At 44.0% G+C, this 19,408-nt stretch overlaps 1 protein-coding gene across 10 annotated transcripts in view; it reads left to right on the forward strand.

The window, feature by feature from the left end:
* LOC106607646 (serine/threonine-protein kinase MRCK beta) overlaps window positions 1–19,408 on the forward strand; it is a 133,488-nt gene that overhangs the window by 77,848 nt on the left and 36,232 nt on the right. For all 10 annotated transcript variants that reach the window (XR_001329245.3, XM_045720721.2, XM_045720720.2 and 7 more), the window contains 10 exons: window positions 1,070–1,218; window positions 4,784–4,878; window positions 6,542–6,621; window positions 16,099–16,182; window positions 16,817–16,897; window positions 17,008–17,113; window positions 17,301–17,437; window positions 17,980–18,119; window positions 18,210–18,291; window positions 19,076–19,292. Coding sequence is in view for 9 of the 10 variants with exons in the window: in XM_045720721.2 (XP_045576677.2) it covers window positions 1,070–1,218; window positions 4,784–4,878; window positions 6,542–6,621; window positions 16,099–16,182; window positions 16,817–16,897; window positions 17,008–17,113; window positions 17,301–17,437; window positions 17,980–18,119; window positions 18,210–18,291; window positions 19,076–19,292 (1,171 nt within the window). In the remaining variant the exon portion in view is untranslated. The remainder of the gene's footprint in view (window positions 1–1,069; window positions 1,219–4,783; window positions 4,879–6,541; window positions 6,622–16,098; window positions 16,183–16,816; window positions 16,898–17,007; window positions 17,114–17,300; window positions 17,438–17,979; window positions 18,120–18,209; window positions 18,292–19,075; window positions 19,293–19,408) is intronic.

The following is a 19,408-nucleotide window of genomic DNA, read 5'->3' on the forward strand; positions in this document are numbered from 1 at the left end:
CCTCAAAGACCAGGGAGGTTTTAATATGCCTTGCAAAGGGCACCTATTCGTAGAAGGCACTGTATTTGACATGGCTTTCAGTCACAATGAACAAAATTTAAGCAATTACATTTCATATAGCACCCAAGCTACTTTCAGTAGAAAGGGCTCCACATTTGTGCTGCACAAAATGTACACACAGTTTAATATCCTGGACTGTGCTCCATATTAACGTTTGTACGTCATTGCGGTCAGTGGTTCACATACAGTATATAGCACTGTATCGATCCTGAATGTGATATTGAGATGAGCATCCATTCCAGACATATTGCCCCTATCTCTCTCTTTCTCTCTTGCTCTTTCTCTCCCTCCCCCCATATGATGCCTCATTTCCTGTCTCATTAGGCCGCGATGTCACGCGATCCGCCAGCATCCACGGAATGTCATCTCAGCTTCCTGAAAAGTCCATTTGTCATCGGCAGCTGAATGGCGCTCCCTCATTCGCTCAATAAAACACGTCCGTCGCATGTGTTTGTGAGAGAGGGTGGGGTGGAATTGATGAAATCTCATAGGATTTTTGCACCTGCTGAATTGTATTTTAGTTGGGCCGATATGGTTGTTTTCAAGGTTTATTGTTGAACAGCTGTTTTCACTGAGGCCATGTTCAGTTATCTTTTTTTCTAGAATGATGGATTCTTACGTCTTACATGAATTACATGTGGACTATTACATCACAGCTTGATTATAGACAGGAATCCAGTGATTCCTGGAAAACCAGTCACCAGACTTTCCATGGAGAGAATGTGAATACAGGAGCAGATTCAGCACATAGAGAAAGTGACCTTATTGGCCAGTTGCGGAGTCACTCATCTCTGACAGGAATCAGTTAAGTGACTTAGTTAACCCATTTTGGCCCACCAGAGAATCCAAACCACATTCCTGGTGTTGTCAGCGCCATACTCTTAACTGCACCCCATACTCAGAGCGAGTTGAGTTGACCATACCCAATAATTGGCCACTGATTAATGTAATCACATGAAACCTTGCTCCCCACCTTGAATACAATATAATAATCATGCCTCGTCCCCAGGACCCCCTGTGGAAGGTGCGTCGCAGCCAGAAGCTAGACATGTCGGCCCGTCTGGAGCTGCAGTTGGCCCTGGATGCCGAGATTCGGGCCAAGCAGCTGGTCCAGGAGGAGCTCCGCAAGTGTAAGGCTGCCAACATCTCCTTTGAAAGGTCAGCCCCGCCCAGGTGACCCCAACCGTAAAGAAGAGAATGTGCTCAACTCTAAATCCTCATATGTAATGGCATAGGTTTTGGCTTACACCATCCTCAGTGCGCGTGGTGTGTATGTGTGACACACTAGAATTGCAAGGAAGGCGCTCCCATACGATGTTGCAGCTTTGTTTTGTTACAATATTAGTTTTATTTTTTTCAGATACACAATATAAAGCATTCTATTTGGAATATGTGACCGACCGGCTCAATTCAGTCTTATGTAGCAAAATTTGAAATTGTGTTTTTTACATTGGATAAAAGTAAAGACTCAGAGCTAGAAAATGGTATATCATACACTACAGTTGAGGAACAATTGGAAAGTAATTCTGCTTTGAAAGTTGATAACCTCACTTTTGAGAAAATGGCCTTTTAACGTTTGGGTACACCTACTGGAGATCTCTTTGTCTACACCCATTGAGCATTGTTCACACCCTCTAAAGCCTTAGCCCCACCCATCCCTTTAAGGATTCACATGTGAGGCCATGTACTAAACAACCAAAGATTTCAAGGCTAAAGGCTGGTTTATACTACGGGTTTGTACATTTAATCTGGAGTGCCAGAGTGTGCTCAGAGTGCTGAATTCAGAGCATTGTCAGATTGTCCGTTCGTAAATTCAGAGCATTTCGCTCTGAGTGTTCAGTGTGCATACTGGACGTTCTGGCCGTGGAGTAGGGTTGATCCGAGCGTTCTGAACTAACAGCAGCAGTCAAGAACCCAAGCTAACTGGCTAACGTTGGCTAGCTTGCTAGCTACTTCGACACAAATGAGACAACAGGTCACTGACCATTTTACTCGCCCTAGCAAAGCTGGTTAGGCAGTGTTCATGTTATCCAGAGAGTTGGTGACTGCAACTGTGCTGCTGGCAACAATTTAATTACGCTTTTAACATTTACTGACACCGGCCATATTTAACGGGTGTTGAGCGTTCGTAAATTTGTGAACATTCTATTAAAATGGTTACTTACATAGTGGTCTTTTGTTTAGATGTGTAGCTAGTGGCGCATCGGTCTAAGGCACTGCATCTCAGGGCTAGAGGCATCACTACAGACCTTGGTTAGATTCCAGGCTGAATCATAACAGGCCGTGATTGGGAGTCCCATAGGGCGGCACACAATTGGCCCTGCGTCGTTAGGGTTTGGCCGGGGTAGGCCGTCATTGTAAATAAGAATTTGTTCTTAACTGACTTGCCTAGTTAAATAAAATAATAAATAGCGCAACAATGAACCATAATCCCAACTCAGAACGTTACTACCATGCATGAATTTGCAGGTAGCTAACCAACCAGATTCAATGTAACTAGATACATTAGGCTATAACTAGCAATGCAATTGGCTCAGAGATACGAATAATATAACTACACGCAGATCATACACGTAACGTTAGCTAGCGAGCCAGCCAGCTGATGTTAACTAGCTAAAAGTACACTTGAACTTGAAATTAAAACAACTTCCTGACAAAATTAGAAAAGTGTAATATCTGAAAATTGAGCTAGCTAGACTAACTTACTCGTATACATGTATGGACCATGGTTGCCCTTAGTTTGAAGGTATAATCCAGAGACAGGTTTTTATACAACCGCCTTCTGTGTGTTCTCTTTTCAACTCCGTCTGCATATTTGCAATCAAACGCTAGAATATTCTCCATCTCCTTAGCTATCATTCTCTAATTCCACTGATTTCAAAACTCGGTCCTCCAGAAAGTGGAGAGCAACACTTTTGCAGTTCTACTAAGTGATGTCTTTCAAAAAAGCTGTGTTAGAATGGATTACTTACACATACTGACCAGCTCATGTTATAGACAGAAGTGTGCTACATGGCAGACCAATCCAAAATAATTTCTCGGCATGTCCAGCCCAGTCATTATCTCAGCCAATCAAGACTTTTTCTGTGGCTCAACCAACTAGGCTCGTAATATAACAATTTTATTCGGATTTACAGATGGCATGCAAGTTTGTTATTAAGGCACATGAAAGTTCACATGTTCCAGAAGTAATTTCTGCCAAAAAACACATTTTGATTTAAAGAAAAGTTTATGTTCAAATGAAGTAGTGACGCGTGACATAGACCTACTTTCCTGAAACGAGTCACATATGAAGTTATTATACAGTACCAGACAAAAGTTTGGACATAGCTACTCATTCGAGTTTCTTTCTTTTTACTATTTTTTTACATTGTAGAATTATAGTGAAGACATCAAAACTATGAAATAACACATATGGAATCATGTAGTGACGAAGGGTTAAACAAAATATTTGAGATTCTTCAAAGTAGCCACCCTTTGCCTTGATGACAGCTTTGCACGCTCTTGGCATTCTCTCAACCAGCTTCACCTAGAATGCTTTTCCAACAGTCTTGAAGGAGTTCCTACATATGCTGAGCACTTGTTGGCTGCTTTTCCTTCACTCTGCGGTCCAACTCATCCCAAACCATCTCAAATTGGGTTGAGGTTGGGTGATTGTGGAGGCCAGGTCATCAGACCAAAGGACAGATTTCCACCGGTCTAATGTCCATTGCTTGTGTTTCTTGGCCCAAGCAAGTTGTCTCTTCTTATTGGTGTCCTTCAGTAGTGGTCTCATTGCAGAAATTCGACCAAGAAGGCCTGATTCACACAGTGTCTTCTGAACAGTTGATGTTGAGATGTCTGTTACTTGAACTTTGAAGCGTGTATTTGGGCTGCAGTTTCTGAGTCTTGTAACTCTAATGAACTTTTCCTCTGCTGCAGAGGTAACTGGGTCTTCCTTTCCTGTGGTGGTCCTCATGAGAGCCAGTTTCATCATAACACTTAATGGTTTTTTCGACTGCACTTGAAGAAAATTTAAATGTTCCGTATTGACTGATCTTAAAGTAATGATGGACTGTCGTTTCTCTTTGCTTATTTGAGCTGTTCTTGCAATAATATGGGCTTGGTCTTTTACCAAATAGGTCCATCTTCTGTATACCACCCCTACCTTGTCAAAAGGCAAGGGTGGCTGCTTTGAAGAAACTCAAATATAAAATATATTTTGATTTAACACTTTTGTTTACAACATGATTCCATATGTGTTATTTCATAGTTTTGAAGTCTTCACTATTCTACAATGTAGAAAATAGTAAAAATAATGAAACTCTGGAATAAGTAGTTGTATCCAAACTTTTGACTGTATTTTTATTTTTTTAAATAAGAATTTCAACCTCACTTCAACCATAACCCTGATACTAACCCCACATACATACACCACACACACACACACACACACACAAGCATCCGCAGTCACCACCCCACATTGTTTGCTCCAGGCATTTGACCTTTCAAGGGATGTGGAGACATGTATCTTCTCAAGGGTCAAACGTGAAAGAGCTAATGCAAGGTAGCTAGCTAGCTAGATGTTGATCTATGCGAAGATGTAGTTTTATTTCGATTAAGTAAGCATGACTGATCTTCTTTCACATTTGAAAGCCATGAGGAGAATGATGTGGAAACCACGTGTTTTTCTCTCTCTCTCTCACCCCATGACACACACACACACTTTCAATCTCTCACACAGCAAACTGAAGGATTCTGAGTCCAGGAGCAGGGAGATGGCGGAGCAGCTGAAGAGCATGAAGAAGGACTTGGAGAGCTGCTCCCGCTCGGTCAAAGGTTGGCCAACCATGCTCTGACCCGAACCTAACCTCTGGCCAACCATGCTCTAACCCTGAACCTAACCTCTGGCCAACCATGCGTTACCCCTAAACTGTCCCTGTCATATGTCAACCTTTCACAAATACATTGCCATCAAAAAGTATACATACCCTTCGACTTTTTCCTCATTTTGTTGTTTTACAGCCTGATTTCAAAATGTATTAAATAGATGTTGTTCTATCCCTCTACAAACAATACCCCATAATGATAAAGTGAAAACCCGTTTTAATAAATGTTTGCAAATTTATTGAAAACAAATACAAATATCTAATTTACATAAGTATTCACACCCCTGAGTCAATACTTTGTTGAAGTACCTTTGGCAGCAATTACAGCTGTGAGTCTTTCTGGGTATGTCTCTCAGAGCTTTCCACACCTGGATTGTGCAACATTTAACCATTATACTTTTCAAAATTATTCAAGCTCTGTCACATTGGTTGTTGATCATTGCGCCGCAAACATTTTCAGGTCTTACCGTAGATTTAAGTCAAAACTGTAACTTAGCCACTCAGGAACATTCACTGTCTTCTTGGTAAGGAACTCCAGTGCAGATTTGGCCTTCTGTTTTATGTTATTGTCCTGATGAAAGGTGAATTAATCTCCCAGTGTCAGGTGGAAAGCAGACTGAACCAGGTTTTCCTTTAGGATTTTGCCCCCTGCTTAACTCCATTTATTTTTTTTATCCTGAAAAACTCCCCAGTCCTTAACGATTACAAGCATACCCATAACATGATGCAGCCACCACAATGCTTGAAAATATGGAGATGGTACTCAGTAATGTGTTGTATTGGATTTGCTATACACATTTGTTATTCAGGACAAAAAGTGAATTCCTTTGCCACATTTTTTGCAGTATTACTTTAGTGCCTTGTTGCGAACTGGAACGCATGCTTTGGATAAATGTATTATCTACATTCTTCCTTTTCACTCTGTCAATTAGGTTAGTATTGTGGAGTAACTACAATGTTGATCCATCCTCAGTTTTTTCCTATCACAGCCATTAAACTCTGGAACTGTTTTAAGCAAATGTTTACTCCTGAACTTATTTAGGCCGTGCCATAATTAACAAATGGGTTAAATACTTATTGACTCAAGACATTTCAGCTTTTAATTTTTTATTATATAGTAATAGTAGTATAATAGTAGATTAACATAATTCCACTGATATTATGGGGTATTGTGTGTAGGCCAGTGAAAAAAGAAAAATCTCAATTTAATCGTTTTTTTTTTATTCAGGCTGTAACACAACAAATTGTGGAAAAAGTCAAGGGGTGTGAATACATTCTGAAGGCGCTCTAGGTTGTTAGATTCTCTTCATCCGGACTAATATAACCAGTATTTGGTATACTATGCTTCATACAAATGTTGTATGATTGTAGTTGGTCGTACAGGTTTAGAATAAGGTTTGTTTGGTTTTATTTGATCATTGGAGATGCACATACATCCATAACTTCTAAGGATTACCTCTCAGATATAAACAGAACATTACATTTCATTCTCTAGTAATGTCAGTTACATGTTTCCCTTCAACTGTACAAATATGAACAGTATTCCTCTCTAGAATCATTTTAAATACAGGCTATGAACATAATAGCTGACTGTCCTTCTCTTCTAAACACAGGGATGAAGCTGCCTGATTTCCAGGACTCAATTTTCGAGTACTTCAAAACCTCTCCCCTGGCCCATGACCTGACGTTCAGAGTGAGTGTCTCTCTGCACGTCTCTCTCTCTCCTCCGTCACATGTCAGAAACAAACCTTAATAGCCACTGTCTTGCCGCCTCTGTGTGTATTGGTGGTGACAGGCCAGTGGGAGTTGATAAAGATATTTCAAAGGGTGGGAGACTTGGCACACCAACATAAACAGCCACACACACACAAACTAAAATCCTTAGATGCAATGATTGAGACGCACATCCACACAGTTCAAAATGTGAGAGTGCCAAGCTCCGGAGTTCATATCACCAAGCCCTCTGATGTGCTCAATCACCTCATCACCTCAAAGGACTTCAATAGCGCGGAGGGGGGAAGCGAGCGGTATCATACTTCCTGACCCTCTCCCCACAGAATAAATCGGTGTTATGTTACCCATCAGCATATGGTAACCAGATGCAGCCACCACGGTTTGGACAGGATCTGCAGCGAATGGGACAAAGTTATGAAAGGGAGAAACTGCACCGGAGAGAGTAGAGGTACAAGAAAGCTGGCCGTGACCTGAACTTAATGAGAGAGAAGCTAGTTTGGTCTAACTGTTTCCCCTCATTTTCATCACAAGTGCGTGTGGCTTTGCGGTGGAAAGATCTTACTGCTCAATGCAAACGTGAGCAAGGTTTTTTTTTCACTGCCTGGCTGCCTCAAGTTTGTAAAAAAAATGGATTAGTCAGCATCGAAATCACAACAGGGCAGCTTAAAGGCCCCAGAAAACCTGATTAAGTGTTTGTTCAGAGGAAACGTATTATTGTAAAGGGGCCATTTTGTCTCTGTTCCTTCAAGTCTTAGGGCCATAAATTGAAACAGGATAAACCATCGGAAGCGATGGTCTAATTATGTTCTTGCCGTAAACCCTGGTAAATTACCTTGTCAACTCTTGACCCCCTTGTTATTTTCTTTGCAAAATAAACCCCCGAAAAACCTGTGCTTTTTAATTTTTTTGGTCCCTCTCGTGTGTCACCCTTCCAAAAAAGGACTCGGTCTCTTCCTCGTCCGCATATGAAGTAAGTTTGCTGCTCAAAGCTCTTTACCCCTTTTTCTCACAGTTGACCCCTAACCCGAGGGGTTGTGCTGCCAGTGTACAAAAAGGTCAGGAGGAAAGCATTGAGCTTCCTCCTGGTGTGTTGCCCTATTTTTTAGCAATTAGCCATTATCCAGTAGCATGCTAATATGCTCCTTTTAATGTCTTGTCTCATATAGTAGTGTGCATACTCTTATAGTTTGAACTTTTCCTAGTACTTCTATTGTTAATATTGTGAACACGTTCGCTGCTACACTTTTAGTGGAATAAAATGACTTGTGATTAGCACAGTTTTTGGCTAATGCTAATTTAGCTAGAAGGATGTTATGCTAAAATAGACCTTTTCATAGCTGGTGGCACTCTCCTCCCCTAGTAAACCTCCCCCTAAACCTGCATAGCATGTGTTGGGCACTAAAAGGTTACTGAGCTGCTCCTCTAGAACGTGCTTCCGCATTAGAATCCCCACCGTTAGCATTAACCGGCCCTCTAACAGCTAATACCGCTAACGTCAGTCATAACTCCTCAGTAGTATAGCCAGTCACCTCACAAAACCCTGTTAAGTATTAGCATACTTGTTATCTTCCTCCACAACTAACAACGAATCAAAAGGAATAAAACCTTGAATGAGTGGGACAATATATAACCTGCCCTTCATTTTACTTTCATTAAAAAGTGATTAGCATCGGATACCTCCATGATTTCTCCTAATCTTGCCAATCTTTTTTCAAAAGTAAAAACCTTATCTGTGACATTGTTAGGCTATACACGTGTTCAATGTAGACTACATAACGTTTCAGTTGATACGCTCTGTGGTTAAATTGACCATGGTTATAATGCAATTATTGTGTATAGTCAGGTCAATATAATAGTTCCTTTTAAAGTGTTTAGATGCTTTGCAAAAATAACAATTTCCCTAATAATCATGTTTACATGGACATGTCTGAAATCAGGCAACCTGATGGGACTTTTGATAAATGCAGAAAATCGGCAATCAAAATGAACATTCTACCACAGTGACCACGTTATTTTTGCAAAGACTATTTGAGTTTGGACGGACTTTTATAAGATGCATTCTTTCAGTTTTTCCAAACTCAATTCACTCGCTCATAAGGAGGCTTGTGCTATCCAGTGCTGGCACATCCGTAGATCAAATACACAACTGGAACACAGATGAAGCTATTTACATGTCCTAATAGAAAACCAGGTGTTTTAAACGGCGTATGCTTACTTCGATTATGACCTTACACCAATTAAGATAAGCAGAGTAAGGCGTACGTGGCCTTCTGCCATAAGCAGTTTAATATTGAATTGTGTGTTCATGTAAACGTACTCATTTGTTAGACTCTGAAGTGGGCCGTATACTGAAGGTTTCTCACAGATTAGTAGATCATCGACATCAAAATAGTGTATGATGACATGATTTGTGTATAATACAGTATACTGTTAAGTTTTACACAATACAGTGCCTTCAAATTATTCACACCCCTTTACTTATTCCACATTTTGTTGTGTTATAGCCCAAATTAAAAATGGATTGTCACTGGCCTACACACAATACACCATAATTTCAAAGTGGAATGATTTTTTTTGACATTTTTACCAATTAATAAGAAATGGAAAGCTCAAATGTCTTAAGTCAAGTTGAAAATAAGTTCAGTAGTAAAATGTTTCTTCCAGAGTTGCATGAACTCACTCTGTGTGCAATAATAGTGTTTAACATGATTTTTGAATAACTACCTCATCTCTGTACCCCACTAAATACAATTATATGTAAGGTCCCTCAGTTGAGCAGTGAATTTTAAACACAGATTCAACCACGAAGACCAGGGAGGTTTTCCAAAGCCTCGCAAAGGAGGGCACCTATTGGTAGATGGGTAAAAATAAAAAAAAAGCAGACATTGAATAACCCTTTGAGCATGGTGAAGTTATTAATTACACTTTATATGGCGTTTCAATACACCCAGTCACAACAAAGATAGACGTCCTTCCTAACTCAGTTGCCAGAGAGGAAGGAAAGCACTCAGGGATTTCAATCGAAGGTCAATTGGGACTTTTAATAGCTGTGATAGGAGAAAACTGAGGATAGATCCACAACAGCATTGTAGTTACTCCACAATACCAACATAAATGACAGAGGGAAAAGAAGGAAGCCTGTAAAGAATACAAATATTCCAAAACATGCATCCTGTTTGCAATAAAGATGTTTTCAAGGGCTCTCGAGTGGCGCAGCGGTCTAAGGCACTGCTTCTCAGTGCTAGAGGCATCACTAATTTATTACATTTACATTTAAGTCATTTAGCAGACGCTCCTATCCAGAGCGACTTACAAATTGGTGCATTCACCTTATGATATCCAGTGGAACAACCACTTTACAATAGTGCATCTAAATCTTTTAAGGGGGGGGGGGGGGGGTTAGAAGGATTACTTTATCCTATCCTAGGTATTCCTTAAAGAGGTGGGGTTTCAGGTGTCTCCGGAAGGTGGTGATTGACTCCGCTGTCCTGGCGTCGTGAGGGAGCTTGTTCCACCATTGGGGTGCCAGAGCAGCGAACAGTTTTGACTGGGCTGAGCGGGAACTGTGCTTCCTCAGAGGTAGGGGGGCCAGCAGGCCAGAGGTGGATGAACGCAGTGCCCTTATTTGGGTGTAGGGCCTGATCGGAGCCTGAAGGTATGGAGGTGCCGTTCCCTTCACAGCTCCGTAGGCAATCACCATGGTCTTGTAGCGGATGCGAGCTTCAACTGGAAGCCAGTGGAGAGAGCGGAGGAGCGGGGTGACGTGAGAGAACTTGGGAAGGTTGAACACCAGACGGGCTGCGGCGTTCTGGATGAGTTGTAGGGGTTTAATGGCACAGGCAGGGAGCCCAGCCAACAGCGAGTTGCAGTAATCCAGACGGGAGATGACAAGTGCCTGGATTAGGACCTGCGCCGCTTCCTGTGTGAGGCAGGGTCGTACTCTGCGAATGTTGTAGAGCATGAACCTACAGGATCGGGTCACCGCCTTGATGTTAGTGGAGAACGACAGGGTGTTGTCCAGGATCACGCCAAGGTTCTTAGCACTCTGGGAGGAGGACACAAGGGAGTTGTCAACCGTGATGGCGAGATCATGGAACGGGCAGTCCTTCCCCGGGAGGAAGAGCAGCTCCGTCTTGCCGAGGTTCAGCTTGTGGTGATCCGTCATCCACACTGATATGTCTGACAGACATGCAGAGATGCGATTCGCCGCCTGGTTATCAGAAGGGGGAAAGTAGAAGATTAATTGTGTGTCGTCTGCATAGCAATGATAGGAGAGACCATGTGAGGATATGACAGAGCCAAGTGACTTGGTGTATAGCGAGAATAGGAGAGGGCCTAGAACAGAGCCCTGGGGGACACCAGTGGTGAGAGCGCGTGGTGCGGAGACAGATTCTCGCCACGCCACCTGGTAGGAGCGACCTGTCAGGTAGGACGCAATCCAAGCGTGGGCCGCGCCGGAGATGCCCAACTTGGAGAGGAGGATCTGATGGTTCACAGTATCAAAGGCAGCAGATAGGTCTAGAAGGATGAGAGCAGAGGAGAGAGAGTTAGCTTTAGCAGTGCGGAGAGCCTCCGTGACACAGAGAAGAGCAGTCTCAGTTGAATGCCCAGTCTTGAAACCTGACTGATTAGGATCAAGAAGGTCATTCTGAGAGAGATAGCAGAAGAGCTGGCCAAGGACGGCACGTTCAAGAGTTTTGGAGAGAAAAGAAAGAAGGGATACTGGTCTGTAGTTGTTGACATCGGCGGGATCGAGTGTAGGTTTTTTCAGAAGGGGTGCAACTCTCGCTCTCTTGAAGACGGAAGGGACGTAGCCAGCAGTTAAGGATGAGTTGATGAGCGAGGTGAGGTAGGAGAGAAGGTCTCCGGAAATGGTCTGGAGAAGAGAGGAGGGGATAGGGTCAAGTGGGCAGGTTGTTGGGCGGCCGGCCGTCACAAGACGCGAGATTTCATCTGGAGAGAGAGGGGAGAAAGAGGTCAAAGCACAGGGTAGGGTTGTGTGAGCAGGACCAGCTGTGTCGTTTGACTTAGCAAACGAGGATCGGATATCGTCAACCTTCTTTTCAAAATGGTTGACGAAGTCATCCGCAGCGGGAGGAGGAGGGGGGGGGGGGAGGGGAGGAGAAGGTAGCAAAGAGCTTCCTAGAGTTAGAGGCAGATGCTTGGAATTTAGAGTGGTAGAAAGTGGCTTTAGCAGCAGAGACAGAAGAGGAGAATGTAGAGAGGGAGTGAAAGGATGCCAGGTCCGCAGGGAGGCGAGTTTTCCTCCATTTCCGCTCGGCTGCCCGGAGCCCTGTTCTGTGAGCTCGTAGTGAGTCGTCGAGCCACGGAGCAGGAGGGGAGGACCGAGCCGGCCTGGAGGATAGGGGACAGAGAAAATCAAAGGATGCAGAAAGGGAGGAGAGGAGGGTTGAGGAGGCAGAATCAGGAGATAGGTTGGAGAAGGTTTGAGCAGAGGGAAGAGATGATAGGATGGAAGAGGAGAGAGTAGCGGGAGAGAGAGAGCGAAGGTTGGGACGGCGCAATACCATCCGAGTAGGGGCAGAGTGAGAAGTGTTGGATGAGAGCAAGAGGGAAAAGGATACAAGGTAGTGGTCGGAGATTTGGAGGGGAGTTGCAATGAGATTAGTGGAAGAACAGCATCTAGTAAAGATGAGGTCAAGCGTATTGCCTGCCTTGTGAGTAGGGGGGGAAGGTGAGAGGGTGAGGTCAGAAGAGGAGAGGAGTGGAAAGAAGGAGGCAGAGAGGAATGAGTCAAAGGTAGACGTGGGGAGGTTAAAGTCACCCAGAACTGTGAGAGGTGAGCCATCCTCAGGAAAGGAACTTATCAAGGCGTCAAGCTCATTGATGAACTCTCCAAGGGAACCTGGAGGGCGATAAATGATAAGGATGTTAAGCTTGAAAGGGCTGGTAACTGTGACAGCATGGAATTCAAATGAGGAGATAGACAGATGGGTCAGGGGAGAAAGAGAGAATGTCCACTTGGGAGAGATGAGGATTCCAGTGCCACCACCCCGCTGGCTCGATGCTCTAGGGGTATGCGAGAACACGTGGGCAGACGAAGAGAGAGCAGTAGGAGTAGCAGTGTTATCTGTGGTAATCCATGTTTCCGTCAGCGCCAGGAAGTCTAGGGACTGGAGGGTAGCATAGGCTGAGATGAATTCAGCCTTGTTGGCCGCAGACCGGCAGTTCCAGAGGCTGCCGGAGACCTGGAACTCCACGTGGGTCGTGCGCGCTGGGACCACCAGGTTAGAGTGGCAGCGGCCACGCGGTGTGAAGCGTTTGTATGGCCTGTGCAGAGGGGAGAGAACAGGGATAGACAGACACATAGTTGACAAGCTACAGAAGTGTTGTTTCTTGTATTATTGTCTCTTGTGTCTTTAGAGAACTGTTTCACTTTGATATCCTTTTTCTTCTGTCCTGATTTTCTCTTTCTTTTCTTCTGTTAACTAGATATTCTTTGTTGTTCTTCGTTAGCTAGCTAGCTTCTTCCAAAAGAGTCCCTAGCAACTGCTTAGCAACTGGTAAACAATTAAGCTAGCTAAGATAACTACAATTTTATGAAAAATAGTTATTTTTCAAAAGCCTATCTTCTTTGTTTGTTGCTTGTTTTTTCTCCTATTCAGTCTTGCAGTTTTCTTTTGCTTTTTTCCGATGTACTTCACTCTAAAAACCATGTAAATTTCAATATTTGTAGGAGCTCATTTTTCAGCTGCTGCTGCTCAAATTGGAGTTCCCGAACATGAAACATTATTATTAACTGACTTGCCTAGTTAAATAAAAATAAGCCACTAAAGTAAAACTGCAACAACAAAAAATGTGGCAAAGGAATGTACTTTGTCCTGAATACAAAGGATTATGTCACTGAGTATCACTCTTCATATTTTCAAGCATGGTGGTGGCTGCATCATGTTATGGGTATTCTTGTCATTGGCAAGGACTAGAATAGAGCTAAGCACAGGCAAAATCCTGGAGGAAAACCTGGTTGTCTGCTTTCCAACAGACACTGGGAGTCAAATTCACCTTCCAGCAGGACAATAGCCTGAAACACAAGGCCAAATGTACACTGGAGTTGCTTACCAAGATGACATTGAATGTCCCTGATTAGCCTAGTTACAGTTTAGACTTAAATCAGCTGGAAAATCTATGGCAAGACTTGAAAATTGCTGTCGAGCAATGATTAACAACCAACTTCAGAGCTTTAAGAATTTAGTAAATAATAATGTTCAAATATTGTACCATCCGGGTGTACAAAGCTCTTAGAGAATTACCCAGAAATACTCACAGCTGTCATCACTGCCAAAGTTGATTCTAACATGTATTGACTCGGGTGTAAATACTTATGTAAATAAAAATGTCTATTTAATTTTAAATACATTAGCAAAAAGTTCTTAAACAAGTTTTCACTTTGTCATTATGGGTTTTTGTGTGTGTATAGATGTGACAAAAAAATGTAATCAATTTTGAATTCAGGCTGTAACACAATAAAATGTGGAATAAGTTAAGGGGTGTGAATATTTTCTGAAGGCATTGTAAATATGGGCTGATGTACACTGCTCATAAAAATAAAGGGAACACTAAAATAACACATCCTAGATCTGAATGAACTAAATAATGTTATTAAATACTTTTTTCTTTACATAGTTGAATGTGCTGACAACAAAATCACACAAAAATAATCAATGTAAATCCAATTTATCAACCCATGGAGGTCTGGATTTGGAGTCACACTCAAAATTAAAGTGGAAAACCACACTACAGGCTGATCCAACTTTGATGTAATGTCCTTAAAACAAGTCAAAATGAGGCTCAGTAGTGTGTGTGGCCTCCACGTGCCTGTATGACCTCCCTACAACGCCTGGGCATGCTCCTGATGAGGTGGCGGATGGTCTCCTGAGGGATCTCCTCCCAGACCTGGACTAAAGCATCCGCCAAGTCCTGGACAGTCTGTGGTGCAACGTGGCGTTGGTGGATGGAGCGAGACATGATGTCCCAGATGTGCTCAATTGGATTCAGGTCTGGGGAACGGGCGGGCCAGTCCATAGCATCAATGCCTTCCTCTTGCAGGAACTGCTGACACACTCCAGCCACATGAGGTCTAGCATTGTCTTGCATTAGGAGGAACCCAGGGCCAACCGCACCAGCATATGGTCTCACAAGGGGTCTGAGGATCTCATCTCGGTACCTAATGGCAGTCAGGCTACCTCTGGTGAGGACATGGAGGGCTGTGCGGCCCCCCCAAAGAAATGCCACACCACACCATGACTGACCCACCGCCAAACCGGTCATGCTGGAGGATGTTGCAGGCAGCAGAACGTTCTCCACGGCGTCTCCAGACTCTGTCACGTCTGTCACGTGCTCAGTGTGAACCTGCTTTCATCTGTGAAGAGCACAGGGCGCCAGTGGCGAATTTGCCAATCTTGCTGTTCTCTGGCAAATGCTAAACGTCCTGCACGGTGTTGGGCTGTAAGCACAACCCCCACCTGTGGACGTCGGGCCCTCATACCACCCTCATGGAGTCTGTTTCTGACCGTTTGACCAGACACATGCACATTTGTGGCCTGCTGGAGGTCATTTTGCAGGGCTCTGGCAGTGCTCCTCCTTGCACAAAGGCGGAGGTAGCGGTCCTGCTGCTGGGTTGTTGCCCTCCTACGGCCTCCTCCACGTCTCCTGATGTACTGGCCTGTCTCCTGGTAGCACCTCCATGCTCTGGACACTACGCTGACAGACACAGCAAACCTTCTTGCCACAGCTCGCATTGATGTGCCATCCTGGATGAGCTGCACTACCTGAGCCATTTGTGTGGGTTGTAGACTCCGTCTCATGCTACCACTAGAGTGAAAGCACCGCCAGCATTCAAAAGTGACCAAAACATCAGCCAGGAAGCATAGGAACTGAGAAGTGGTCTGTGGTCACCACCTGCAGAACCACTCCTTTATTGGGGGTGTCTTGCTAATTGCCTATAATTTCCACCTGTTGTCTATTCCATTTGCGCAACAGCATGTGAAATGTTTTGTCAATCAGTGTTGCTTCCTAAGTGGACAGTTTGATTTCACAGAAGTGTGATTGACTTGGAGTTACATTGTGTTGTTTAAGTGTTCCCTTTATTTTTTTGAGCAGTGTATTTTAGTTTTATTCACAAAACCACATCAACTCCGTACATGTCCCTAGTATTCCTTCATGATGGTCAAATACTAATTGCATTGGCAGTTCTTATGTGTGTGAGTTGGTGCAGGTGTTGTTGAGATGTGCTCCCCGCCTCAGATACTGATACTAGTTTATCAAAACACTAGTTAGTACATGGGAAACACAAGTATTTGAGGAGAGGAACACATCTGGACACAACACAGGCATTTAGACACTGGAAATTAGTACCACCCGCCCAGTACATAGACACACACACTTACTTGTCCTGTCATTCCTCTCCCTCCTCCAGGGCAGCTCTGTCAGCGAAATTGACGCCACGCCCCAGAAGTCCGACGTCCTCTCCCCGTCAATCTCTGTGGCATCCGAACAGGATGTGAGTGTCCACTCACTCACTCACTCACTCACTCACTCACTCACTCACTCACTCACTCACTCACTCACTCACTCACTCACTCACTCACTCTCTCACTCTCTCACTCTCTCACTTCCGCCCCGTCGCACATTCCTCCCAGACATCCTTTCTTCAGACGTTCCCTTTGTGTCATCCCAGTTCACCAGTCACCATTGTACAATTTAAGCTTTTGTGGTGTGCTATGACTCACAATGCCTATTGTTCATTTTAACAGGGTTTAGGTGTGTTTTAACTCATTATCAAATTAGGTGAAATGCAGGGACATTTTTCCAGTCAATTAATTAAATTAATTTCTAGAATTAACATTTGACCTTAGTCCTGCAATGTAGCTACATTGCAGGACTATCTTATCCCAGTAAAGCGTAGTTCAGTTTCACAGTATAGAACCAGAGTTCTTTTCATTAGGGTATGCAAGGGAAAAAGTCTTGCAACGGAAAAAAAAGAAAATTGTGTTTCTTATTGGGCAACTCAATGTAGTCCCTCCCTGTTTCAGTAAATTATCTTCCATTTGGTGCCGTATGAACACGACTCAGCTCTATCCTTTTTCCATTCTGACCTGCTGACCTGTGAACTTTGACCGCTCTCTCTCCCACAGGAGCCAGTCCCCAAGCCCCCTGCTGCTGCCCCTGCCGCCCTGTCCCCTGTCTATCAGACATCTCTGCTGACCGCACCAAAGGTACCGCCTGGCCCCACACACACGCTGTCAGGTAGTCTGTAATGCTTGGCTGTGTGTTCTGTGTTCTTATCTCTCTCTTCTTGTGTGTGTTTGCGTGCATGTGCCCGCAGCCCAAAGCACACCAGCTGAGCATCAAGACCTTCTCCAGCCCCACCCAGTGCACCCACTGCAGCTCCTTGATGGTGGGCCTCATCCGCCAGGGCTACGCCTGCGAAGGTAGGTTTCATACACACGAACGACCACGCTCTCCGCCGCCATTGTCGGTGAGTTGGGGGACTGAGGATTTTTTTTTCCTGGCAAACAAACTAACATTTTAAATAAACAGCAGATCTGATACTGCAGCTCGCCATTGTACTGCATGTATCCTTGTAAACGAATACTCTCTCTCCCTCGCTCTCGCCAGTGTGCTCCTTCATCTGCCACGTGTCCTGTAAGGACAACGCCCCCCTGGTGTGCCCCATCCCCCCCGAGCAGGCCAAGAGGCCGCTGGGCATCGACGTACAGAGGGGCATCGGCACCGCCTACAAGGGCTTCGTCAGGGTGAGCACCTAGTGAAAGGTTATGACTGTAGAAATAGAATGACTAGAACATGCATTCTGGCTGCATGTTGTGTGTACCAATAAGTGTGCAGTCAGAGGCTTTTTCCCATTCAAGTCAATATAATTCTATGGTTAAGTCATGGTCTTGGCCCTGAAGTTTCAGAGTGTCATGCGTAATTCAGTTACATGATAATTCACTAATATCATTTTGGGATGTTATATCCGATGTAATTAATGTTTAGTTCATGTTTTAAGTATCCCTATACTTCTGTTATTACGGTGCTATCACTCTGTTATTAGTGCGCCTGTGCAGACGTTTCCCTTGTTGTTGGACCGGGCCTGAGTGTAATGGCAACTATGTACCGTGGAGATACTGTGAAGTAAACGGTGTTAAATTGGAACCTAATCATTGTGTCATTGGGAGTTAACAATCAAAACATCTAAATTCTGTTCAGCTTAACAAGATAGGAACTGTAGCGTGCATTGGAATTGAACAACATAAACAGACCTCAATTGAAAGGTTGCTGCTCCCCTCTCCGTCAGATCCCCAAGCCCACGGGGGTGAAGAAGGGCTGGCAACGGGCGTACGCCGTGGTGTGTGACTGTAAACTCTTCCTGTACGAGGTGCCTGAGGGCAAGTCCACCCAGCCGGGCGTGGTGACCAGTCAGGTCCTGGACCTCAGGTAGGGTGTGTGTGTGTGTGTGTGTGTGTGTGTGTGTGTGTGTGTTGTGTTTGTTTGTTTGTTAACACTATGTTCTGTGTATGTCCACAGGGATGAGGAATTTTCCGTCAGCTCCGTCATGGCCTCAGACGTCATCCACGCCACCCGCAAAGATGTCCCCTGCATATTCAGGGTAAGCTTCGAACTGCAGCATGAAAAATGCTATATGTCTAAAGTTATTATATTGACCCTTTTTTATAATATATTCCTACTATGGGATGATGTTTCCTATCGGAGAAAACCCAATAAACAATCTCTAAGTAAAGTCATTATTGTAACACTTTCTGAAGGATGTTATAACTATGAGTTACTATGGAGTGTTGTATTGAATCATACACATAATAAGTATCATAACACATTACCCTTTTTGTGAATGTTATTATATTGATTACTCAAATTTTATTCTAATCTACTGTTAATATGTGATGTTTCCTATGTGAAAAAAGTTAACACAAACAAAATTGAAATAAGAATAATTAAACATGGGTTTTATATAGCAATTTTCTGCTGCATTTCCATGGAGACTTTACCCCCACACCAGTGTGTTGCCAGTGTTTATGTTAATGTTAACTGTAGTGTAATTGTGTCCATTAGGAGTGTGACACTGAACTTTGGGAGAGCAAAATCAACAACCTCATCAAGACTGTTGCTTTGTGAGAAGGTGTTAAAGTTCGAAGTTGTTGTTTTGTAAATGCCAGCTGAAAAGTACCAGTGACCTGGCTTTTGCCCCAGGTGAAAGCAGGTTTTCCGGCGCCATGGCCCAGTGAAACAACAGGTGCCGGCCCCCGTAGATGGAAACAGAAAAGTCTGAGCCTTTTGGGTAAAACACTGCGGTAAATCCTGTATGGAAATGCACCATTAAAGGACCCAAAGACACTTCCAGTTATTATTAACCCTCGCCCTCGCCTCTGTCCCAGGTGACATCATCCCTGTTGAGCTCGCCAGTGTGCACCGCCTCCCTACTGGTGCTGGCGGAGAGCGAGGCAGAGAAGAGGAAGTGGGTTGGCATCCTGGAGGGCCTTCAGAGCATCCTGGCCAAGAACCGCCTCAGGAACTGCGTGGTGCACGTCATGCACGAGGCCTACAACTCGTCACTGCCCGCCATCAAGACCATGCTCTCCGCCGCCATCGTCGGTGAGTTGGAGGAAATGGAAATGTATGTGACATTTACATCTCACCAACACAACTGCGCTGTGTGTGTGTGTGTGTGTGTGTGTGTGTGTGTGTGTGTGTGTGTGTGTGTGTGTGTG

The sequence above is a fragment of the Salmo salar genome, chromosome 06, assembly GCF_965601325.2.
Source record: "Salmo salar chromosome 06, fSalSal1, whole genome shotgun sequence".
NCBI lineage: Eukaryota > Metazoa > Chordata > Actinopteri > Salmoniformes > Salmonidae > Salmo > Salmo salar.